Consider the following 26,367-nt stretch of genomic DNA (forward strand, 5'->3'; position numbering starts at 1 on the left):
TTCAACAGCATAATAAACTTTTTACAGGCTGCAGGAAATGGAAGATGTAAATGTTTGAATTATCTTCATGTATTTATATATAATTGCTTTGCTGAGATGTTTAGAAACATATTTTTCCATATGTGCTTAAGATGAGGCTTTTTAAAGTTCATAATAAATTAAAAATACTTTATGTTAATTTGTTCTTTTTTAAAGTTATGACTTGAACGTAGCTTTAGAGGGGGAGCAATATTTTGTGAATTGCTTGAATGAGAGTTGAATTCAGCAATAATGTGGTCTTAAAGATTTTTGTCTTGACTTCAGTATCTATTTTGAAGTAAAATGGTGATGTTAGATCAATATTGAGAGACATGCTGGAGATGTAAAGAATTCTAGAGACTCTTTTTATGCTTCTGGGGATTTGGGTGATTAATGTCTCTCAAGCTGTATAGTTCTAAGTGTAATTGAGCAGTTCATTTTTTTTAATTATCTAAACTTTGCCATCTGCTGGAGAGCCTTTTAGTGACATTATAATTTAGTCCAGTTGGAGCTCAATTAGAGTTTTCTGACTAGTCTGTTATCATGTGTTCGCCAAACAAAAACCTACACGCTGAACCCTGGTCAGTTCTGTTACTCAGTTTTTAAATTAGCATCTGGAATCACTGTGACAGGCTTACTGCATTATGTTGGGAGATTGTTTTGTTTTTTTTATGTAGCAAACCAGGACATTTCCATGGCAATTGACACCTTTCAGCTTCCTGAACGTATATGACACAAATTTTCACGCCTTTTTGAATACCATTGTCCTCATTTATCTCAGCATGAGGACAGATACAGGGTGAGGTGAGGGACAGTACAGAAAAGAAGCTGCCACCTGCAAACTCCTGTGTACAGCTGCTGAACTGATGTTCCCCTGTAGTCAGAAAATACTCTTCAGGGTCCATGCTGAGCAATTCCCAGTGCAGACAACCGTGGTGCTTGGATATTCCTGACTGCCTTGGTTCAGTTTGAGCAGTATGGAGTGTATGGAACAAGCAGTTACAGTTCTCTTCCTACACTCAGGCAAATGCACAGTAATCACACACTTTGGGCTGTGGTTTGCTCTGAGCTCTCCTGTCACTGACTCCTCTGTGTGATGGGAAGGCTGGGTTTAGCCCACGTGCATCAGGGTGTACCTCTGAACTGTTACTGAAGTTAATTTAAGATTTTAATTTTTTTCCAGTGTAACAGGGCATATTGTGTAGTAATGCAGAATGATTTCCCCACACCCTGCTGGGCAAAAACTATGAGAAAAATGCAGAGTCCTTACCTTATTTGGGCTTTCTTCACATTAAAGGAGAAAAGTTAAGTCCTTTAGAACCACAGAAGCAACGTAGTGTAAAATTTCTGCTTTCAGGAAACAGTAAGGAAGTTAAAGCCATAGGAACTTGACTCTTACGAATGTAATTAGGAACCTACAGTATTACTCTGTGAATCTTTTTAGTTCTAACTGAATGTTTTGATGAGAGCAGGTTACAGGAGCTATGACTTTTATGATCATACTTTTCCACTTAAAGTCCATAACAGCACATACACAGAATCCTCTTAAACTTTAAGGACCTCTCCATAGAAGCCTTTGTTGTTTTCTTCATACATGCTGGCAGTAAGAAAAAGAAATTAATTTCAGGGATTATGTCCACACATAACATCAGTCTGGCAAAATGATGGACTGGGTTTATTTGGAAGAATCCAAAGTGTCATGGAATAGTTCTCTGGGTAATTGTCAGAGCAGTAGAAAAAATCATCTTTGTTTCTCTTTGTGCTAAAAAGTTCTGAATTTTAGCTTTTACAGCTTCATGCATATGAGCTTTCTTTTGCTAAAAGAAATTTTGTAATGGTGAGTTTGTAATGAGGAGTTTGATGGTTTTCACCTGGTACATAAGGCTGACAGACCCAGCTGAAGAACCAGCAGTAGTTAAACCTCCAGGAGTTTTCAGCCAGTGGTCACTGGGCAGGTGTCTTAACAAGTGCTCACAGTGACTGCAGAGTCCCTGGGCAGCTTCTCAGACCATGTTGGTCCTTCTGTGAGTGCTGTGGACTCGATCCGAGCCAGGGGAAGAAATCAAGGGTAAAATAAGCATTTGTCTGGAAATATTCAGTACCCCTGGAAATATTCTGTAAGGACCTCTTCTGTTGATTTAAACAACTGGTGAACTTGTTTGTGGAAAAACAAAGTCCCAGAATCTTATCAGCAGTACCAGTGTGGTTTGGTTTTTAATTGTGGGTGTGAATTGCACAATACACGTGTGCACACACCAAAATACTCTTAAGAATATGATCGAAGCCATTAAATAAGGAGGACATAGAGAGTTTATTTTAGGAACCTCTGGATGCCTAAAATAGAGACTTAATTGTCTTATGTAGTGAAGGAATGGAGGCTGCCTTTTCTGATAATCTTTTCTTTGCACTTAATTTATATACATACTCTGATTTGTTTTTTAAAGGATGATATCCTTTTCCAGGCTAGAATAACTATCTAGAATAGAGTAGCAGATTATTACTTCTTCCTGTTAAATTAATTACATGTCTGAATTCACACAGATTAGGAGAAGAGAGACTTTCTGGCATACTTCACTCTTGTGGAGTAAAAGAAAGTTATCCAAGAGCCCAAATACCAGACCAATATTTTATTTTCCCACCTGGAATACTGTTGCCATTACCTGCACTGTGCTTGTAAAACCAGCTGAGAACTTGAGAGATGTATTTCTGTGCCACACAACAAGTGTGGATTTCTTTTTTTACGCTGCGACTGCCACTTAGTAACGTAATGTGCAGGAAGTATAAATGTTGTTCTTTCCCTTTCTGTCTCCCAAATGTAAGGGAGGGTTCAGGAAAAGCACGTCATTCACAGTTGTTTTGTTTCCTGGAAATTTTTCCAGTCTGACCCCAAAAAAAGACGACAATATAAATAAATTCTTCTTCCTTGCATTCAGCCGATTTGATGTTGCATATAAATCACTGCTTGAAATCTCCATTTAAGTTGGCAAAACTCTGCTGGTCATAAATAAAATTGGGAGAAGGCTGACCTGTGGGTTGTGTTGGGCTGTCTGATCTCTTATGCTGACAGCTAGGAGAATTTTATTCATAGTAATTTCACTTTCTGAAGTAGAGCACACTCTGCCCTGTTTTTCTGGCTTAAAAATTAATTGCATGTCGTGACTTGGAAGCTGTTAGTTTTCTCTGGTCTCTGCCAAACTGAGCTATGAGAGCTGATTTTCATTAGGAAAATACTGGTGGTCTGTTTAAGCATTCCTTAATTTCTTCCTGTTGAAGTTACTGAATGAAAAAGTAAAAATCTGAACTAACTTCATTGCTCAGTAACCCAGCAATGGAATGGAAGAAACAACAAATGGTTGGGGTTTTTTCTCTCTGATACCCTGGCACCCAGTGTCTCTTGTTGCTGTAATTTCTTCACTGTTCCCTAAAATCCAGTGAGTTTGCCACTCATTAATTTCAGGATGTTTTGAATTAATTGAAGAACAATATCTGGGCCCTTTGGGCTCAGTTCATTGACAGAGGGCCATTTCTTTGTTAAATACATCTTCAAAGGTAATTCTACTAACCGTAGCTCTCTCAGTGAAAGAATCCAGAATCTCAGGGTTATACTTACTGAGCTAAATGAAGAGCAGGTAGAATTTAAGTCCTTTTCCTACCATCTGAAAGTAGTGCCAATGTACTGTTTATCAGAAGAAGGTAATAGTTAATAAAATAAGATCTTTAGCTTATTTTTCATAACTCTACTGATGTTGGAAGAGTTGTTTGGATGCCAAAAAGTTACGGTTTGGTTTAGCTGTGTTCAATATCAGAAACTGTTTAAGAGAAAATTGACTATAGTAGAGTGAACTGAAAAAATACTGGAAAAGCAATTTTTTTAAATTGGATTAAATTTATCGGTTCTATTTTGATTAATCTCGTGGGAGCTACGTTTCTACATGGTAGGCTGAGCAGATTGTGAAAGAGGCTGTCACAGAGAGATTTTTAGGAGTCGGGGATCTTGGATTCTATTCTTGATTCTGTCACTGACTCACCGTGTAAGCCTCTAAAATTGTGTGAGTCACTTAATGTCTCTCCCTCATTCACACTTCCTATAAAAGTGAGTATTCCTTATATCATGGCCAGTGTTTGACAGCTTCCTTTGCATCTCTTTCTCCTGTGTCATGTTTAAGCCTCTGAAGTAATTTCCAGCAATGTACAAAACTGTATCAAGATTTTGCCTAAACTCTCTGTCCTGTGTAGGTCTGTAGATTTGACTGTCCCCAAAAAGGAGCTTTAGTGATTGTTTTCGTGGTTAATATTTGTCATTAAATAAAAATCAGCAAAATACTAGGAATTCAATTTATCTAGTGCCTTCATTCATTTACACTGAAATCCTCCTTTGCTATTTTGATGCTTATGTGCTATCAGACCTTTTCGAAGGATCTTTTAAATTCAATCACAAAGAATTTGAGGCACTTCTAAACAGAGTAATGTAACTCCATTGCTATTTCTTATTTCCCCCATTTGTGTCCTGCTGTTTGTTACCCATTTGCCACATCCCATTTAGGAGCCATAGGTTCTTAAAGACTGAAGCTGACTTTTTTTAAAAAGCATTTTTATAGCCTGCAGAAATTACAGATGGACAATACAATGTTGTATTGCATTTTGATTCACCTGCTCATACTGTTATTTCAGGTTATTCCAAGAACTTCTCTGGTGGTATTTTATAAAAAACAAGATGTAGTCTTAAGGAACACAAATATATAAGGAATATAATTTTTTTTTTATCTAAACATGCTGTTTGTCACAGTAACTCAAAATACTTTAAACAATTTCCTTTTCTTTAAATATTCGATGTCTTTAAAGTGTTTGCAAGCTTTTCTGTATCCCAAATACAGGGGGAGTGGTAGGTGGAAAATGAAATTATTGAAAAACATTTCCTATGGCCAAATAAACTTCATTTGAAGAAAAGCTGAGATTTGTAAAGTACAGCTCAGCTGAAGGAAAACTGATAGTTGAGTAACACTTTGTTTTGGGTTTTTTCTTAACTGGCAATTACTTGATTTTAGTAGGACACCCAAGACTGCATAAATATTTAACTGGAAAGGCCATGCGTGTGTGTGCATGCATTTTGTGTCTAAAAATAGGTTTGTTTGAACAGGATTCAATTCTGACTTCGCCTGCTTCACTTTTAACATGGAGCAGAACTCCATGTGGAAAAACTGATGCCCTGTTATTGGCCAGCTAGAATTCCCCTTGCTTGGCACTGCCCTTTTTCAACTCGTCACTGCCATGTACTTTCATTTAGTCAGCAGTAATATATGTAAATTAGTTCTGGGCATGAAGGAATAAAGAACAGATGGCTTAGAAAATGCTTTTGAAATTAGGGTGTTTTTTTTAAAAGTAGTTTTGAACTCTGCCTGATTTTTCCAACTTCTTTTACTAATTATTTGCATTTACCCTTTCTTAATTCTAAGTTTAACATAACAAATGTGGAGTTAATATTTTTTGAACTTGGTATCTAATATGCCAGATTTCACTCCTTTTCCTAACAGAAGAATTGACAGAAAAACACGGCATTAAATAAGACTGCAAAATCACATTTTAATGCTACGAAAGTACAGAACTAAGTCTCCTGTGCTAATTGAGAGTGCTGACACACGGGTATACAGTGACTTTTCATTCTGAGCTCAGACCAGTAACAAGCTTCTGAGGAAAGCAAGTGTACGTTACCTTGTCTTGTTTTCTACTTGCTGAGAGTTGGTCACTAAAAGGCACAGGGACATGCCAAGGGAGGCCTGAGTCTGAATTTACATCTGTAGAGGTCTGTAGAGTGTATGAGGTGTGTGTTACGTGCCAAACTGCTGCCTCTACAAACTGCTATTCTTTCTTCCTGGAACTGCAAAAGTAAGAGCTCATACAAAGATTTTTATCCTTGATAAGTAAGTGTTGAGATCTGCTGACATTTCTGAGAGTGATGCCACATTGAGGGCTTAGGTTTGTACAGCATGGACAGCTGCCCCTGAGGAACTCTACTGGGCACCATCCACTTGTTCCACTGGCACCATTAGAACAGTCATAGATGGTGATTGATTTGCTGCCCACAGAGATGAAGTTTAAGGTCAAGGACAATGGCTGAATTCTGAAGGAAGCATCTTTAATGCCATATGTCTCCTGCTAACCAACCATTGAAAAAAGGCAATAATGAAAGCAGTTAATCTGCAAAGAGATGATACAAAGCTGGTGTGCTCTTAGGTTTGCAAAAGGTATCTGGAACTTGCTTCAGAGTTTCAACCCTAGTAGTAAGAAAAGAATGACTGAGAAGATGACTGATACTCTAGCTGTCATACAGAGCACTTAAACAGTTCTCAGCTTTTAAAGTGACACTCAAACTCATTAGGGAAGGGCTATTAAGTTTTAATGTAGTTCTTCTAAAACTGGCATCTGATATAATTTTAGTGTGATAAATTTTGTTAGCAGACAGTATTTCATGTGTAGGTAGCTGGTACAAATAAATGCTCTCCTGTTGGCATTTCCCTTCAGTATGTTTTGTTCCAATTTCTAATTATTTGTCAACATAGATTTCTCCAGGTAGACCTTGGTTTTAAACAACAAAAAGGGCAGAACTTGTAATATGGGGTGTGGAGACAGGGAAAGGAGGAATAGAATAGCAGTAATATTCTGTATAGAGCAGTCACAGTGGTGTCAGAGACTGTTACTCAAATCTCTGGTCTTGTTCTGCCAGATATCTCACTTACCTTCAGCAGCAGGAGTGCTGAGACAGGATCAGGATCTGTGCAGGGGTGTCTGTAGTCACGGAGGTGTCAAGGAGGAATTTTCCAGCAAGCTGTACAGATAAAATAGCACCTGGCAGTTCAGCAGGAACTAGGTATAGTTGAAATGGCTCTATCATTTGATAAACAATATTTTAGTTGTCCCAGGGTGGTTACGTGCAAACAAGGTATTTGTGCCAGTTGTTGCATTACTGAAGAATGGACCAAGCCAGCTGAGCTTGCTGATAAGTGTGCAATGTTCAGTGCGTGGTGCTGCTTCCACCAGCACTGAACCACTTGGTTTGCTGTATGTGCCTGAGGCTTTTATGCCTCTGTGTGCCTTTCTGCTCCCACTGTGTTCAGGTGAAGGTTTCATATCTCAGCTTTTTATTAATATTTAAATTTGCCATCGTTTCTCTAATCTTGTTTCAGATTATTAGCTCAGGATTTGAGTGAACTGGCTGAGATATGAGTTACACAAGCATGGGATGAGGTTTGTTTCTGCACAACTTGAAGAATGTTAAATTACAGATAGCTTATCATCTAGTAATGCCAGTGCAGCAGATCCTCAGTAAGTGGAAATTTGCCTGAGATGTTCACTGCTAACATTGTGGGTATCAGGTTTACACCCACAGCAGACAACCTTTGCCTCAAAAAGTTGACATTCACAGTGGATTTTGGCAGCCTTAGGAATTGGAATTCAGTGATAAACCCCTACTATCAAATTGTAGGGGGGGGGGAAAAGTGTTTTGAAGGTTGCAAATTATTACAATATGGGAAATTTTGCATGGTAAGATTGTTGCATAAATTATGAAAAGCGGATTTAAACAAATATTGGCAATGTCCACGCATATGGTTGTTACCTGTATGTATTTGATAACAGAATTGTTGTTTGATGAAATAATGTTTGTTTGGTTGCATCTCAGTATACTGAGTGTTTTAATAGATTGGTTATATGAGAGAGGTGCAGCAGACCTCAGGAGGGTGAGACATCTGCACATAAACAAACTTGTAGTAGCAATGGCTTTAAAGTGGATTGGGGTTTCTGAACATAATGTTTTAGTAAAAGGTGTGGGTAAAATGTTAAAAGCATGTATATATACACTTACCAGATACACCCAAGAAAGGTTTTAAGTGCAGATACCATTTCTGACTCAAGTATTTTAAGCTATAACAGCTGGATTCCTGGGGAGTGTTCCAGGAAGGTACCCCTGCACCTTTAACGTGACCATGTTCTTGTATTCATTCATTTTGCTAACTGCTGTTGGTTATTACTTAATACTGGAGTAGGTGGACTTCTGGTTCAAGCTGCCCCTGTGTTCCAAGTGTCCTCCCTTTTTATATCTGTATGTTTATTCCCCCTGCTATGTGGAGGGATAAGAAAGCTGAATTAGCTGTTGGTATTTTTGGATGTTGCTGTTTGGCAGTGGCTGTAGGAGTTATCTCTGATGTTGCTCCAAGCACTAGAGAGCAGAGGATGGTAACTCTGCCTGGTTCCAGCAGTTACAAAGCTAGCTTTGCAAACCCCATCGACAAAATCTTGGAGAATTACTGCCTTTTGATAGATTTTCATTCGAAGTCATTAGTTAAATATTACAGACATTAGGCTTTAGATCTCTTTAATGTTCCCAGTTCTTCACAGGTCTGTGTAGACCTGTGTATACTATGTAAATGGCAACAGAATTTATCTTGGGTAGTTACTTGTCCCAACATCATCTCTCACATCTATGGCAATTGCAGCTGGAGTTGCCTAAAATTATTTCTAAATAATGGGTAGCCTAGGCCTGCTGTTATTGAATTATATAATTAATTTGCCTTCATAATGGAAATCTAAATTTTTGACCTATTATGTAATGTAAAAATACCAAAGCTTGGAAAAAGGCTTCTAGTCTAAATTTCAATAGTATGTTCTGTTTTGTAATTGTAGCATGTCTGCAACAAGAAGTCTGCCTTGCCCCAACCCAGAAAAATATAGGTCCTATTTTAACTCTTCTGTGTATGGTATTATTTCTTGATGGAAAGCTATTTGTGGTTATACTTAGGGTGATTTCTTTTAGTTAAACCTTACATGTTGGGTTTTTTCTCATGTGTCCTTACTTAGTCTGCTTTAATAAAGTTATATTACTTTTTATACAAAACAGTGATTTCTGATGCAGGGACTTCAGCCATATTCTAACTCCATGGCTGTGGCTGTAATTATATCAGCTAATGGCAACCACTGGCTGTAGGCCAGGTAAAACAATTAAGAACAATCTGAATGTTAGGTGAAACAATGAGACACGTGAAGAGTTTGGTAGTGCTTTAGTAAGTCTCTTAAATTCTCTTTACTCACCAAAAAGCTCAGTTAGTAGATCACTGGTTTTGTTGGAGATGAGCACGTTTGTATTCACGTCATACTTCAAAGCTTAAGAGAATAAAAAATTGAGCTGCCATCCTCACTTTAACCTTCCCTTTGCCAATTTAACTGGTTCTTAACCAAACTTATGCAAGTAGGTTTTTACAAATGTTCTCACTCGTGGTACTGCTTGCTGTCTGTTAACTGCTGTGTGTTTCCAACGTGCTGGACTGTGCACAGATAGCTCCTCTCAGGAGGGGATTTTACCCCACTAGGTGTGTTTGTCTGTAGAATGGTATGTCAGCCCCTGGATTAGCTGTTTGCAGCTTCCTTGTTACTAATCATGACATCTGCTTTGCAGAACCTCCTCAAGTCCTGTAGGTTTACAGGTCTGTAGAGCCCTTGAATGTTTTTATATTCACCCTTGAATTTTATATTCACCTTTGCTAGTAACCATGAATATTATTTGTTTGTATTTTTTTCACTGAATAATTAAGTTCTACAATTTGATTACTGTACTAAGTGTTTGATCACTGCAGACTATAGAATTTCCCCTTCCACTTCATGTTGTGAAGTTTAATCCTTTTTGAAAGGGATTTACAAGTTGCAAGTGGAAGAGCTATTGGTTTTGTAACTTTTTCCAAAAGCTTTGTGCTGCTTCATTAATAAGATTGTCACAGTAGCAAAACCAACTCAGGAAGGAATGACCCTCAGAACACCTGACTGTGGCCAGCCAAGATCTGAAATAAATGCCTAAGGAAAAAGTTGGGAATATTGATCCATGTATTACACTGGTGACTGGATTATCAAACCGGTCATCATTTCATCAGGATTTTTTTTTTGTCCTTTATACTCTTCAGATGATTCATTAGATCCTTGAAATTAAAAAAAAAAAAATCCTTTGAAATTCTGTTTTGTCTTCAACAGTGCCCTTAAAGATAGTCGTTTCCCCCCAATGACGAGGGATGAGCTGCCACGGCTTTTCTGCTCAGTGTCTCTACTCACTAACTTTGAAGATGTATGTGACTACCTGGATTGGGAGGTAAGAATGTCAGATGTCTTTTAAGAAAATGATTTTGATACCATGAACATCTGTAGCCAAAGTCACACTGTTTAAATGATCTGCATATATTAGTGCAGCTGTCACTGTGTTGCACTCTATACACATGGTTATGTGCATAGATTCAAGAGTTCCTTTTTGATAGAACTGTCATCACCTTAAAAGTGTGAGCCATGAAAATGGAATAAACTTGTGGGTTTGCCCACTTAGGCACTCAGAGTGGTCTTAGTGTCTAAGAGTCCATCAAGCAAAGTGTTGTCTGAGCAAAGGTGTCCTGAGGCCTTGTTTGCAGCATGGCAAACACAGAAATGTGGTAGATCAGTCCATGGACTCTGGAAAGGGGATGTTCCAGCATGGAAGTGAATAATCCGAATGTATGCTTCTGGAAACAAACACTGCAAAAAACTGGAATCCCAGAACAAGCTTCCTTATTTAGCTTGTAGGAGCAAGATATTTGTCTTTCCCAAAACTTTATTTGCTTTTGGAGTGAGTGGCCTGCACAGACCCCACAAAGCCTGTATGCAGTGAGGCCAAATAAATCACTACTCCTGGTTTTCTTTGCTCTTACGCATGGAGCTGAATCTGTTTTAATTGCCAGGTTCTAGGAAACCTGCCTGCATTCCCTGGGAACAGCAGCATCAGAGAGACTGAGAAGCAGATGCTGACGTGTGTATGGCAGAGTGTGCTGATGGAAGTGTTAGTCTGTAGTATTCTGCTTTTCCCCAAATTATTTGGCATTAGACACTTGAAAAAACAAGCCTCTAGACTCAAGATGAACTTCTCATCTCAGTCATCGTGTTGTGTTGCTCTTTGAGTCTGTATTTGAGTGGACATCAAAAAAAAAATCTGAAATTGTCATACAATAGCAGATGTGCTATAATGCCAGAGACACCACACAAGCTACAGTGTTTCCCTTTAATAATAATTTAGCCCTATTAAATATTTAGAATTTTTTGAGAGAAAAAGAGGTTTTCTGTTGTATTTACACATAAAAATATATATTGAATAGAAACTGTATTTGTTGTTAGAACACTAAAAGGCTTTGCTGTCTCAGAAAGAAGGTATCCAGCAGTAACCTCAGCATTATGAATTTAACAGTAGCTGAAAATTAACAAAAATGTGTTTCCTATTCACCTCATAATGGCGAGGGCTTCTTACCTTCCAGTATGTAATTCTGAGTTGGATGAATCCAGGTTTTCTTTGGGGTTTATCAGCATTTTCTCCATAATCAGAAATACTCATTTTTTTATGCAATGTCAGACTAAGAATAAATCTTAGCTGAAACTGTGTGTGCATTCTCAATAAGGTATTTTTTCAGAGAAGTTGTCTGCCTTGTCACTGAGCTGTTCACGTACTTTAAACAGTATTTTCAAGTAATCAAACTGTAGTGACTTAATACTAAACCAAGCTAGAAATCAAAATGGTGGAATTTTTCTCCTTCACTAGGTTGAGTTTTGGTAGCAATCATTGTGATGTTTTTAATTTAATTTCATTTATTATAATTCATAAAAAATCAGACTATGAACACGCTCTCAACATGTGAAGTGCATAATGAAATAGTATTTAGGTTGGTGCATGTAGTAGCTTAGAAATACTGTTAGATGCTGTTTTATCATCTCAGTAATACATTTATAAGATGACCCAAATACTCATCCTTAAAGAAAAGCTGAAACCAAAGCCTGAGTTCAAAAATCCACTCTCCCTTGGAAAGACTGGTTTTAACTTTGTTCCTTGGGAGGCTGCTGGTTCATAATGAATACTGTGTTAAACAAAGGAAGCTTTTACTTTTTATGTCCTTTCTGTACTTTACTGCAGAATCTGTGAGACTTGTTAACAGCAGTGTAATCAAGCTTAATGCAGAACTCTAGCCTTGCTGAGTTCTGGATGATTTTACGGATTTTCACAATTCTTGTTGTAAAAGCTCTGACTTAGGAGGGAAGAATGGAGGGGTCAAAAACATAATAGTCCTTGTGTTATCCATTTGCTTAGTTGCTGTCTCCTATTTCATTTAAGTTGTTTTAATTATAGGGTTTTAAAACTTTTAGCAAATTCCTTTGAGTTCTAAGAAATGGTCACAAAGTAGGTTTTCATGCAAAAGGGCCTGGGGGGCAGGGAGGTGATATATAAATATGAGGGGGAAAAAAATTGTAATTGCTAGTCCTTAAAAGAATGACTCATCGCTGTGTGCCCGTCAGTGAGATGGCTCATGTCACCCATGTTTCTTTTAAGAGAGCTGCAGTTATGCAATATTAATGGCAAAAGGACATTTCAGGATGTCTAGAGTATGATGTAAAGAGATTCTGCATCTTTCATCTCTTGTAATGCTGAGATCATCCTGAAAAACATCAACCTGGTTAGAAGACCCCGTATCCGTAGGTGTTCTACTGATGATCTTGTGGGAGCCAGTTCAGCAGTTTGCTGACAGAGGCCACAATATTTCAAAATTTCCAATTCAGGCAACTCACAGTGCTCTAGGGACTTAGAGACAAGGTCATCTGAAGACACATCTCAGGAGTGTTTCCAATATCCTGAAGCAGAGTCGTAGATCTTCTTTTCTCTGATTAAGAAATTACCTTCCCAAACTAAATAAATGAATATTTCAGTTGTAAATAATGATGCAAGATCCTTTTCCATCACAAACTTCAGTCAAGTAAACAGGAGATATGTATGAATTTGCTGCCATTAGCTCCCACAAGATTTTTCAAATTGCTACCACTTTCACCTTTTATAAAAGCAATCAGGAGAAAGTACACACCTTTAAAGGCACCTTCAGTGCCATGGTCATGAGGATGCTTCCTAAAGTATAATTTAGCATTCTTGTTTGCATGGGACCTTTTCTGAATTGCAGTGCCCTTCAGTTGCTGAATAGATGTAGGGTTTTGAAAGGAACACTGGAAGTGTAGCAACTTCATTTCTGTTCAGCAGAACCCCTGAGATATCACTGTGGTCCAGTGAAATGGTTTAATGCATCCACTGCTGCCTTTTTTCTAGAGATACAGAGGAGAAAAGCAAAGTAACTACTCCCTCTCTACTTCATGTTATAGCAAATGAATGCTTTTAAATTTTTTTCACTAATTTAATTAAGAATCTGGAGTGGGGAGGGTGTTGCTAGACACCTGCCTTGCTAATTCACACCATCTTCTCATCTTTTATTAAAAGATCCTAAAACATTACAATTGTATGTAATTATGATAAAAAAGTTTTTGGAAATCATTCCTGCAATTCCAACAGGGTAATAAATAACTACAATTGACCAGTGGCTCTTCCTTAAAATACACTGAAAGAGGTCTTTGCCCTGAAATTACTGGTCTTCAGTAAAGTAAAATCTGCAGAATTGTACATGCTGGCTGTGGTAATACAAAAGGCCTTTAGCCTGTGTGCACTGGTTTAAATATTAACTTAAATAGTTGTAGCCAATAATGTTGACTGAAAGGTAGCTTTTCAGTGTTGACAAAGTAGGTACATTTAAAAGTTGTGGAAAACCTTTCCTGCCTGCAAGTGCAGCGACACCAACAGCTCTTGTAGCTTCTGTTCCTTAGAACAGAGAAGGAGTCTTGATCTCAATGTTTTATTTTCTTAGGACAATATTCAGTGGTCCCCTGTATGTAAATACACAAGGTCTGATGTTTAGGTGCTTATCCAAATTCCCCATGGACAGTCTAATGAGAATAATGTTATTTCTTCCTCTCAGGATGGTTGGAGAGTCAGTCCAAGGGGAATAGATTACTGAACTGTGTTTGGAACTTTGGGATGGAACAGTATTTAACAGAAGAGTTTCTTGAACTTTGATTTCAAAGTGGGTTTTGGAACAATTTTTTCTTAGATATAGATACAGAGAGAGGTATTGTGGGCAGTAATTTAGCAAGTGCCAGAGGACTTGGCAAAACAATAAATGTGGTGTGTGCCTGTTTTCTCCCATCCAATGGTGTATGTAATTGAGGAATTCATTAGAATTTGATATGTAAAAATGAATATGAATGTGTTTAAATACGCAACAAAGCCTGAATTTCTGTTAAGGTCACTTCAGAAGTGAAGTTTAAAGCAATCCTTAGGTTTTGTTTTAGTCTATTAGCTTGAATTATAATTGTCAGTGGACCTAATTTTAGGTAGCCTCTGACCACTTACACAACAGGCCAGAAAGTTTAAAGCTACAAGTACTGGATTTATAGGATACAGTATTTCATGTTCTAAAGCCCCATATAAATATTTCTGTTGGAGGAGGTTGGTTTTTGCCTTTCTAAGTCTCTCCTTATCTCACTTTCCTCTCCCAATAGCAACAGTTTAAATAGATTCCTACCCACGTGGGAGGCTGAAACACAATCGCGTGGTGGTTGTGCAGCTCTGGAGGATACCTGTAGGTAGTAATTTCCCTAATCAATGGTACCAGACAAGGCAGAACTCAAACTCCACCTGCAGAAGATTGGTTTGTTTTTCTGAACTGCACAGACAGATGTTGTTCTACAAAATGTTGCCAGTAGTGTATCAGTGTTTTTAGTTTGGGAAGCAGCCCCAAGGCTGTGTGTGAAGGTGTTTGCTGGTCCTGGGAGGAATGACAGTTAGAGTCAATGCCTTCCAAGCACAGACCCAGCCCTTACCTTCCCATCTCAGAGAGGGATGTTTTGGGAAATCTCACAGAAGTTTTCATTACTATGGGAACACTGATCTCTCGAAGTCAAATAAATTCCAAACTGTGCCCATGCCAGTCTTAGTGTGGATCATTCTTATTTCGCTTGTGTGTGGCTTTCATTTATTTAACTCAAGCCTGGTTTTGATTTAACTGGAGCTGAACAATGAAAAGCCATTTGTACTGGACCGAGAGTCCTGCTCAGCAATGCAGTTGGAATCCATGCTCCACAGAATCTTAGGAAATTTTCCCAACCATGGGTGCAGTTGTTTTGCCTTGTTCATTCTGCTGTACATCCATTTTTTCTACAGGCATGGCCTAAAACTCCATTAAGATGATGGTTGGTGAGAACCATCCCGAGCAGTGATACAGTTTGAATGTTGCATCATACTTAATACATCACTAGTGCTCTTGCTTAGTTGCTGGTGGATCCTACGGGGTCACTGTTACACAAGAGGCTTGTGTAGCATTTAGAATCTCATATTCTGCAGGATTTGAAGGTGTGCAAAACCTGGAAATATTTAATCTTAGTGCTTAGGCAACCGAATATAGACAGCAATAACATCATCAGCTGCAAAAACATACTGGTTTTGGAATAAACTCAGTAGGCTCATTTCAGTTTCTAACACTGTTTTATTTTACTTTCAGGCCCTTTGGGTTCATAATTACATCATCTGAGTATACAGATTTGATCTCTCTGGCTATTAGATATCCGTGTTACGAAAGTTGGGTTTTAGGAGTGTTTGGTAATGAAATTCCGTGTTAAAATTTGAGACTAACAAGTTCAGTTCACTGTGAAGTTTCATTTTTCCTATTTATAAACAATGGTCAATTCCTAGGGAAACTCTTTGAGGCCATGACCAACCACAAGAGACTCTTCCAACCATTTCTCCATGCTTATATCCATATATAAAGAAGGAAAAGATTAAAAAACAAACTCTTAATATAAGCAAATAAGATAATTGAAGAAGTGGTAGAGCTTTGTAAATATGCCTTATTTGTTTCTTGACTGCCATGCAGTTAGAGTGAAATAAGTTGTCTCTGGAAAAACTGTTACAGCATTTTTTGTTTAATTTTGTGTTCACAAGGAAGTGCCACACCAAATAACATGATTCCTGTTAAACATCAACTATTCATTTTCTCATACAATGTTGGGAACTTTGGATTTAAATGGAAATAACATCTTGGTTGTGTGGGCATGAAAATAAAAATGTCCATCTACTAATGCTTTGTGTTTATGCACAGAATTCAAAAGCAACTGAAAACTTTCTGGCAATGGAATTTCTTTTATGGCATTCCTGATCCCAGCACGGGTACTCTCCACAGAATTATTGTACCTTGGAAACAGAGGGGCTTAAAAATGCCCTGGAAAGGTGTGCCCAGCCTTTGGTTTTAAATTTTTTTGGCACTTCGACTTTTATCTCCATCCAGCTCCTTGGTATTGGTAATCTTGGTTTCCATGCTGGCATTTTGCCATGCTGCAATACTTAGTAGCATGGAAATAGGAGTTTGAAGCTGAGTACTTTGGAATATTTCCTTTTCCTTGTCATATGTTAGCAGAAATTTTGAAGGCTCCAGGCTTGAGTTCGTAGTGTGACAAATCTGTGATCGTTCAGTTGTTGCTTTGAACTAAATTAATGCTCTTCACTGAAGCCTCGTTAGATATGGCAGCTCTTTAGTTGTGTGCAGATTGTAGCTGGTGACCAGGTGATTTTATTGGCAGCAGCATTGCTCACAGTGTCAGAGGAGACAGTAAACTTGGAGACAGAAGGACTTTTGCACCTCAGCTGGTTTTCCTGCAGCCCAGGAATGAAGGAAGCTCCATGGTGTGGAGTGGAGGAACATCCCTGTGCCACTGCTGAGCTTACGTGGCTGTGAGGTGAACACCTCCCAAAAAGGTCGTACCCACTGCGGTGCTGCCTCCTGAAACTCTGCAAAATGGTATTAACCACTGAAAGGTTCATGTTTGGGGTCTTATCATGTTAGAAATCTGTACCTTTTTTCTGGTAATGTACTAATAAAGCTGCTGATTTCTTGCAGGTGGGTGTACATGGCATTAGAATAGAATTCATCAACGAGAAAGGATCAAAGCGCACGGCCACCTACTTACCGGAGGTTGCAAAGGAGCAAGGTCATTGTTGCACTTTATTTCATATGATCTGGTGAAGAATTTAAACATACCTATAAATCTAAAATGCAATATTTGACCTTGCACTGATGTCAGATGATGGAGCGATACTTAATTGTAAGAAGACTCTTATATAAAATGCCAATTACATGCCTCTGTCAGTCCTCTGTGGGGATTCAGTAAACTGTAGCTGTTTTTTGAGCCAGTCATAAATGCAGCATAGCTGTAGGAAAATAAAATATGGAGGGGTGATACAGTGCTTTCAGCCAGGCTAACAGTTGTTAAAAGCTGCCAATTTTTGTATAGTTGTTAGTCTGTGATATTAGGGACATGCAGAAGCTCTGCTAAGTGATGGGATGCCTGGGCAATTATCCTAACAGCTGATTTATTCCTGAATTCCCAGAGATCAAGTTGCTTTTCAGTTGGGTACTTTTTGCTAGTACTTAACTCCTCTTACAAACATTGACTTCCCAGGGTTTTTGATGGATGGAAGAGAATTATTTTCAATTTGAAGATCCAAAGTAATGTCAGTGAAATTCCCTTTTAAATAGAGGCACAGCTTTAAGTTTGTGAATTTAAAAAGCTAGATTTTGTTGAATAATCAAATTTTGGACCATCTTTTCGGCCAAGCAGCTCTGATTCAAAGGTCGATGGTGTGTTTCAGTCTGTCTCAATCTTTTACATTTTGCATTGCTGCTTTTTTTCCCCCCTCTCTTTCCTTTTTATATTTTTATATTTGTTTGTCCTCAAAGGGTTTGGCTAATATCTTTACTGAGGATCATCTTTAATTGATAATTCTCTTTCCAAATAGTTGCTTAAAAGTCTAGGCTTTTTTTTTTAAATTTTAAATTTTTTTAAATTTTTGCCAGACTTTTTTTTTAAATTGGGGGGGGGGGGGCAGGAGGAGGGATGTGTTTAAATTTCTAAATAATTTTAGTAGACCATACATTACAATCTGACTCTTTAAGTCTCCAAAACTACCCATTTGTATTTTGTATGTACCCAAAACTACTGGTTTTTTTTGAGTTTTCTAATGTAACAGTGTGACTAATGTATTGCATCTTTTGGAAACAGCATGTCTGACAGCTACTTAAAATATTAGGCTTTTTAAAATCAACAAGTAGGAATTTTGAATAGCATAAAGATTTTATTCAGAACAGTAATGATTCTTTATTTTTAATCCATCACTTCTTCTATTACCCAGACACCTATAATGTAATATATAGTAGTTCTAAAACTACACATATCCCTGTAAATTTAAGTGATATTTATGAAGAAGTTCTGATCTCTGGAATTCTCTGCACATGTTCAACTAATAATTCTTTTCAATTTTACTTTATACTGAAATTTAATTTTCCATACTGCCATAGCCATTTATAGTGTTTAAAGTGACTGTGATACATGATCAAACCTGAACGTTTGGGAGAAGTTAAATTTTGTCTCTCACCTCCAGTCTGTGACACCTGGGTAGAGTGGCTTCACTTTTAGAATATTTCAACTATAAAATCATATATAAAAAATACATTTTGTTTGTAGAGTGAACTGTGTGTGTGAAGCAATCCTGTATGTCGTGTTTCCTTCAGCTGTTCTGAAGTAGGGAAGAACGTTCTGGTCTCTACCAAACGTCAGCAGGGCCTCTGTCCTTAACAGCACCACACCCCCTTCTGTGTTTTTGCAACATCTGTTCTTATTGCTGGATTTCTCACTAATTTTTGCTCCTGTAAAATTCAACAGGATGGGACCACATTCAAACCATAGATTCCTTATTGAGGAAAGGAGGCTACAAAGCTCCGATTACTAATGAGTTCAGGAAAACAATAAAGCTAACCAGGTACGCACCGGGATACTGCACCTTAGTCCTCTTTTGTAATGCTGTGAGTGTTCGTTCCTGGTAAGTGCTCCTCGCAGATGGTAACAGGAACCTTTCCTGGATATGTCATCAATGATCTCTTTGTTTTCACAAGAGCAGTATGGACTTTGGAGGATCTGTATTAGTGGCACTAAGCAAGAAGTAAGAGGCAGCTGTGCAGTACCAGGGCACGTATAAATCAGGGTACCTGCAGATTTCATTTAGCTCTGCATGTTCCCAGCAGTGCTTTCCCAGTGTGTTCCTTGGCTGTAGGGGGTGGTCAGGGCTGTGGTTAACAGGGATTACTTGCCCTTGTCAGGCTGTGTTTGGGCAGATGGTGTGTGGTGGGGCTGCTGTTGTACGTCACAGAGGCCCTTTGGTACCCCTGGATTCTCAGAGAAAGTTCTGAGTCTCTTTTATTCCCCTGTGGAGTACAGGTTTCCCTGATCTTAAGGTGTGAGACATGCAAGCCATGTACTACTTTGACAGCCAGTGTACCAGTGAAACTATGTCAGGGTATTCTCAGGAGCGAGGACAAGAATTTAATATTTTATTTCATACTAGTTTAGTTTCATTTTGCTAATTTAATAAAATGTGGTCTTGAGGGCTTTGTGGGAGCCAAACTCTTTTAGAATTAGCAGCAGATACTCTACCCATAATATTGTAGCTACGTGGTGAAGGGTGGAGAATTGAATGTCTATAAGAATGGCTCTAAAGCTCTTTATTTGTATAAGCTTGCAGTGTAAAATGACTGCTGAACTTTAGTTACCTAGTTATGTGTGGAGAAATAGGAATTTTTAAAATCTTACGTTATAAGGAATTCTTGATCATTTGTACTCTTCAGGGAGATAAAGATTTTGTGTCTCAATGACTGTTCAGAATTCTGGATTCTTGTAGGAATCTAATTATTGTGGAGTAGCTCTGAGTAAGAAAAACATGCTATTCTGAAGGTAAAATTAGGGAGGAAGGATTTACAGAATCCAGCCACATTTCCAAATGCAGAACCTCAATTTCCTTTTAATTTATTTCAGCTGCACACCTTGTTATCTTTCGTTCAGAAAGAACAGAAGCTATCTGGAGATAGCTGAGGGCAAGAGTAACAGTGCTATAGTTCACCAATGACAATTTCTGTGCACCTTAGTAAATAAGGAATATATTTTTCCTAGAAACAAAAATTCTATAATTCTTCTTGCTATGTGATTTTGTTTGGAGCAACAGCATGGGAGCACAAACCAAACAAAAACCACCCTAAAACTCACACCCCCCCCCACCAAAAGAAACCACCGAAAGCCATGTGTTTGCTGTATTTCAGTTCACAACAGTGAAACTGCTACCAAAATCAGTGGCCTCATAGGTGGAATGAACAAGCTATAATTTTTGATGTTCAGAAGTATTTTTTTGACTGTCTGTTGTACTTGCCTAAAACCTCAGCTTCTGCTGACAGGTTAGAGACAGTAGTATTAAAACAGTGACTGTTCTGTTTGCCTAAAATATTTTTTATGAGCACTTACGTTGTGATTTGTGATGTGATTCAGGAATGACCCCGACCATTGTGGCAGTTCCCTCCCTGCCCTTGTGCAGCTGAAGTCAGTCCTACTCCCAGTATCAGAAGTATGGAGTTGTTACCTCTAAACAAACCACCAGTGTAGCATTTCTAGTGCCACTTGCACCTTCCTGGTAACAGCTCCTGAATTGGCTTCTTCGCTCTTTTCCAGGTACCGCAGTGAGAAGATGACGATGAGCTACACAGAGTACCTTGCCCATCGTCAGCATCATCACTTCCAGAATGGTATTGGGCACCCCCTTCCACCATACAACCATTATTCCTGACACTGAGCCGCATGACCAGTCACTGGACCTCTCTGCAGACCTCTTCCCAGGAGACCCTGCCCCTTCTTGGTCTAGCTATCTCTATTACTGTACCATTTTATGATGATAGTTTCCGTTGCCATGTTGAGGCTCCTTAGTTGGTTCAGCCCATCATGGCAACGGGAGGGAAAACTGCGTTACTACAAAGATCCCATACTTTTTTATTATCTATTCACTGCAGATTTTTTTGCAGCATATACCCTTGGGTTTTGTATGAAAATTTAAATTTCTACTTCATTAACATTGAATTATATCAATCAAGGCTTTCTGTGACTGTGGATGGAAGGAAGAGTTTAAGGATTGCAGTTAGGGATGCTTTGCTTAGCAAAAAGGCATTCATGGCTTATGCATTAATAGGTGTGACAGGGAATGAAACATATCAGATTCAGGTATTAAAGGAGACAATGAATTGCATTTTCATAACATTCTTAGTAACGTGTGTGCAATATCTCACCCTCACAGTAAAGATTCCACGTAGCTTTGTACATGATCTTCAGACCCAGCACATGCAGCCGAATGCCAAGGCTGACACACAGAATGCTTTTTTTTGGATGAAGAGAAGCGATTACGTGTACAATGAGAGGTGATGTTAAGGTGGCAGCATTTTCAGAATCAAGTGGCCTAATTGGTAGGGCATGACATAATCCAGCAGGCTCCCAGATCCCTTTGTCTCCCATTCTGTGCTGGGAATCACGGGCAACTCAGCCCTGTCAAGACTCGTCATTATAATGCATTTGTAATGAGATGATGCCTTTCTGATGACTCAAATTAGGAGTGACATTTGTTTTCTAAAAACAGGTTGGTGAGTAGCAGATGTCATATTAGGAAGAAAATGGATTTAGATTTTAGTGCCTTTGACTATAACATAACTATATACTTATATATGAAATTCATAGGAAACATATAGCAAGTACTCCAGATGTTCTAGCAAATCCTGTTGAAGCTGCTATGGCATCAGGGTTTTGGACATTTTTTTTTCTTTAAAGTGAGATTTTTTTTTTTTAATAGTGAACTTATTTCGGAAAAGAGAAATCCCAGTTTTGTTCTTTCATCTGCACTTGAACTTGTTGAGTTTTTTCAAGTCATGAATAGTTCAATCAAGTTAACTATTGTTTAAGAAAAGAAAAAAAAGACTGTTGTGAGACAGCCAGGACAAGTATGCCATAATGTTACATGTTTTCATCTATTGCAGGAATAGTGCTTGAGAGCTGTAAGTACTGTGTAATAATTCTGATACCCCTCCACACAGTAGAAGAAAGAAAACCGATTGGAACTTTTTCCTGCTGTAAAAATAGGATTTAGTAAAAGGTATGTGTGGTATATTTGCAAGCCCAGTCGATGGCAGGAGCTCACTCCTTCCTCCTGTGCCTGCAGAACTCCCACTGCTGCCTGTTGCAGCTCAGTGTGTGTTCTAGGGGACAGCACAGGCCGTCTGTTACAGAAAAGACCTTCCTAATATGTGTTAGTAAACCACAGTAAGCAGAAATTCCAGTTATTTTGAATAATGAATGTTTGTAAATATAGAGAGATATAAAATTCAAGTAGATGAAATCCATTAAAATTCAGTTGTTATAAAAAAAATTGGACTAACTGTTTCAATAGGGTTTCAAAATCAGATAAGGATAAATTATGCTCATCCCTTATGCGAGGTTAGCTCTGCCACTTAATTTCTATGGAGGTTCTTGTAGAAGGTCTCTGATATTCCTTCATCCACAGCATTTATGTCCAAATATTACCATTTTCAGTTGCAATGCCTTAATTTATAAGCGGAGGGCCTGAAATTTCAGGAGCCAAGAGATGCCAGCCAGAAGCTGCAAAAATTAGTAGATGTTTATACAGAGGCTATTTTGGATGATACTGTTGTCTTGTTTCTACTTGGGGATCACTTTTAGATGAATTAGCCTTCAAGTGGAAATGTGAACAAGTGGCTACCTGATAGAGTTGTGTTGGTTTTTTTTCTTGCCCTTATAGGGAACCTGAGCACAAACTGAATCATTCTGCTGCAAAAAAAAAAAAAAAGTCATCCAACCCCATCTTTATCTGTCATCTCGTTACAGCTCGCTCGTGCTTCTGCATGAGCTCATTGTTAGAAGTTTTTTAAAAAGATCTATTATATATAAAAATATATATGTATTGAAAGGTGCTAATCAACCTCAAGAAGGTCACGTGACTGGTCATGCGGATCTAAAATCATATCAGATTTTTTAAAAAATCTTCGATATATGCAGATGTTATACAGAATTTCTTACCAGTGTAATAATGATATACTGATGAATAAACAATCCTGCAGGTTTTTAAGGACAAGGTCAGCAATACTTCCCACCATGGCTTGGGGGAGAAAAGGATAGTTTTGTCTCCTTTTTGTATACAGCATAATGCACAATGCATTTTTGTCTATCTCTTAGTAGCTGTTGCTTAAAAATATAGTTAAAGGGTGTTATACAAACTGTAAAGGTGTGCTTTTGAACCGAGCTCATGCCAGACCCTTCTGGACCAGAGTTTTGTATCACTAATTAAAAAACTGTTACAGAGTCTGTGGTCAATCAGATTGTATGATATTTTTCTCAAAGATTGGAATAATCAGTCTACCTACAGTGTTTCTAGGGCACCTACCTCCTCAGCACACAGTGCTGAAACTGCTGCAGATTGTTTCTGTGTAATTGTGGGTTTCTTTGTACCAAACGTGCAGCTCACTGTGACATGCACTGGAACAGAATAGGTCTGTTTGCTTAAAGCTGATCAACAATTGCTCTCACAAATGTCATTCCCTTGGAGTTATGTTTAAGTACCTTTTAGTTGTATTGTTGGGGTTAGTTACAGATTTGTTTTTCATTTGGGGTACTTTATAGAAGTTAAGGTACAACCAAGTAGCTTATATTTCACTGTTTGTTAAGTTGAAATGCTGATTTTTTTTAATGAGCACTACTCAGTTTGCCTTATTCCATTAAGGAGATTGTTGGGGGCTTTTTTTCATTCTCTTACTTAATGTTCCTAAAAACCCTGTTCTGTAAACTGAGCTCGACAACCAAACCGTAGACTTGACGTGGAGCTGTTACTTAGTGATGCTTCAAGTGGCCTTCCCGCTGCCGCCGCAGCTCTGACGCACCATCCCCGCGCTGCTGCCACGGCAGGGAGGGCGCAGCCCGGTCCTGACCTCAGAGACACTCTGGAGCCCAGGGTGGCACAGCCACTGGCACACCTGGCGTTTGTATACGGACCTCTACTTGTCTTCAAACGTGCGGGTTTTTAAAATTGTTGTCTGGAGTAGGTTACATCTCTTATGTGTGTTAGATCGAACCAAAGAAGCCTCCAGCCATGCCCAAATGCTGCTCCTAAAGCCTGCCTTCCAGTCCTTACAAAATCCCTGCAGGATTAAATGTGTTAACTTTTTTATTTTTGTACAGTTTCTAACTGATTTTTGCTAGTGATGTTAATTAAGTTTATTTGGGGAGTCTGAATATCTCCTCCATTTAAATAAACTGGTGACTTTCCTTTTATGTTAAAAAAAAAAGTAAAAAAAGAAAAAAAAAAATAAGAGAAACCCAAAGTGTGCCTCTCAGATTTAAGGGTTTCTGGTTACATTTATTCTTAAGACCAGCAGTGATTCTTTATATACAAAGATATGTTTTCCTCATTTTTTTATTACTGTTAAAGAAAAAAATAAAAAAGAAAAACCTCTTTCTTTGCTCTGGACCCAGTAATTGCGCTGGTACATAAACGCACTGAGAAAACAAACTTTTGTTTGAAACTTTTGTAACAACTTATGACTGTTTTTGTATATCAAAGTTGATTCTTTTCAAGATATTTGGATCTAGTTTCTAAGTTATTTTAGCGTTTTATATGTTACAAAAAAAAAAAAAAAAGAAATTACTTTAAATTGTTCACCAGCATCTTGAGTTATCTTCAATGCCATGGTGACACACAGTGGGCTTAGAGCTACCTGGAGTAGCTTGTAAGGCCTCGCTCTTTTCCTTCCTTCCTTAGCAACTTGATTGATTACAATAATATCACAGATTACCTGAACCCCCTTCCTTTATAACTAGATCCTCCTTCCTTCCACATTTAATTGCTATTAGTGTGAAGAAACTGTTGAAATGGGCATTTAATATAAGTACGGCTTAAAAAGAGAAAAATGAGGAAAAAGAAAAAAAAATGCTAGAAGGTTATCTGTGGGTCTGTGAGATATGGCTGTGGAAAGATATTGTAGTAGTTTTAACACTATTGTTATTACCTTTTAAATCATTTACCCAATAAAATAAGGAAAAAGAATCACCATTTCTTTTTATGTCTCTCTGCTTAATTGTGTGGCTTGGTCAATGTTTTTATTTAAGCATTTGTACCTGGTGTTAATGTCAAAGGCTAATGGTGTGTTAGAAATATTTTCCTGGGATTAACTGTCTTTCCCTTTTGTCTGCTGTAGGAGCAGACTGGGGGACAGGTACCTGCAGCTTTCAGTCTAATTCAGAAGGGAGTCGCTCAACACTCCAAGTTAAATCATTTATATTAGTTACATCAGTTATTATTTATATCAGTATAGTTATTGGTATTTATATCAATTGCTAGTTCAGTTTTATACTTTTTATGTTGAACTTTGCACATGGATTTCTGTCCAGGCCTGAGCTTCTTCCTGTGACACAGGGAAGTGGTTTCAGTCTTTTTAAGCAAAATTTGCTTGCAGAACCAGTTGTACTGGTGTAACCAGTACATGGCCTACACCACTTACAGACAGATTGGTCAGCACAATATTGTTGCAAAATGTGTATCAAAGAATCTCTGTCAAAGCCTCAGTCCAGCTGATGGCAAAGCAAAGTACCCAGAGAGGCAAAACCCCGTTGGAGAACTTTGTTCCCTGAGCCAAATTCTTGGTGCACTGAGAGACACTTTCTGCTGAGTCCTCTGTAGGATAATTCCTGAGACAAAGCATTCCATCTCTGTGGAACTCAGGTCTGATTTTAGAAGGGGTTTGTTTGCCTGTGCCTAATGCAATATTCATAGCTCTGCTGGCTGTAGATGCAAAGTCTTTGAAAACAAACCAGTGGGATCCATGTAACCTTTGGATGTTGAAGACTGATGCAGCCATTGCTCCACTTGCTCCCAAGACTCGATTTCGACTCTGAAGGGAAACCTGCCCAAGTAAATAGCTTCCATTGCTGGTTTTATATCTCACAGCTTTGGTATCATTAGTCTGAACTGCATAAAACCTTCCTAAAACCCTCAGGCCATTGAAATGTAGAGCTAGTTATCACTTCCTACCCAGAGTTTCCCACTCTTCTCAGTACTTTAGCCAACTCTGCTGTTATCATGCTATTAAAAAAAATCAAACAGTAATATTGAGGCTGGTTCAGAGATGGAAACTTGCTTATTCTTACGTATTTGGTGGTACTAAACAATGAAAGGCTGATTTCCAGTTACATTTCCAGTTAGTTATAGAGAGCTGTTGATAATAATTAGCAGTGCCTGAAAAGGGAAATTGCTTTCTTGGTTCATCTCAGGCTGCTGTACAGCACCACACTGGATTTCTACTTAAAGCTGTTATATCAGGGTTTATACTGTTCCAGAGAAATTAAGCTGGATAATTGATTCTGTTCCCCAGCTGCCTGAAAAATTAAAACCTCTAAGATGCATATATAATTATACAGGTGGGCATATCCAGTGTGTTCTTTTTCCAGGAACAGTATTTGCCAGGAACCTCACACAAGGAAATAACCTGCTTGTCTGAGCTACACTGGGTGACA

General features: G+C 38.3%; 1 protein-coding gene across 3 annotated transcripts in view; it reads left to right on the top strand.

Annotated features, from left to right (window-relative positions):
• AMMECR1 (AMMECR nuclear protein 1) overlaps positions 1–24,907 on the top strand; it is a 92,770-nt gene extending 67,863 nt beyond the window's left edge. For 2 of the 3 annotated variants that reach the window (XM_064669801.1, XM_064669803.1), the window contains exons 4-7: positions 10,030–10,144; positions 16,827–16,917; positions 18,649–18,805; positions 20,479–24,907. In XM_064669801.1, coding sequence (XP_064525871.1) covers positions 10,030–10,144; positions 16,827–16,917; positions 18,649–18,805; positions 20,479–20,593 — 478 coding nt within the window. In that variant the 3' untranslated portion in view covers positions 20,594–24,907. The remainder of the gene's footprint in view (positions 1–10,029; positions 10,145–16,826; positions 16,918–18,648; positions 18,806–20,478) is intronic. The other variant, XM_064669802.1, reaches the window with a different exon arrangement.
• Positions 24,908–26,367: the final 1,460 nt, after the last annotated feature.

The sequence above is a fragment of the Pseudopipra pipra genome, chromosome 13 (genome assembly GCF_036250125.1).
Source record: "Pseudopipra pipra isolate bDixPip1 chromosome 13, bDixPip1.hap1, whole genome shotgun sequence".
NCBI classification, from domain to species: Eukaryota; Metazoa; Chordata; class Aves; order Passeriformes; family Pipridae; genus Pseudopipra; species Pseudopipra pipra.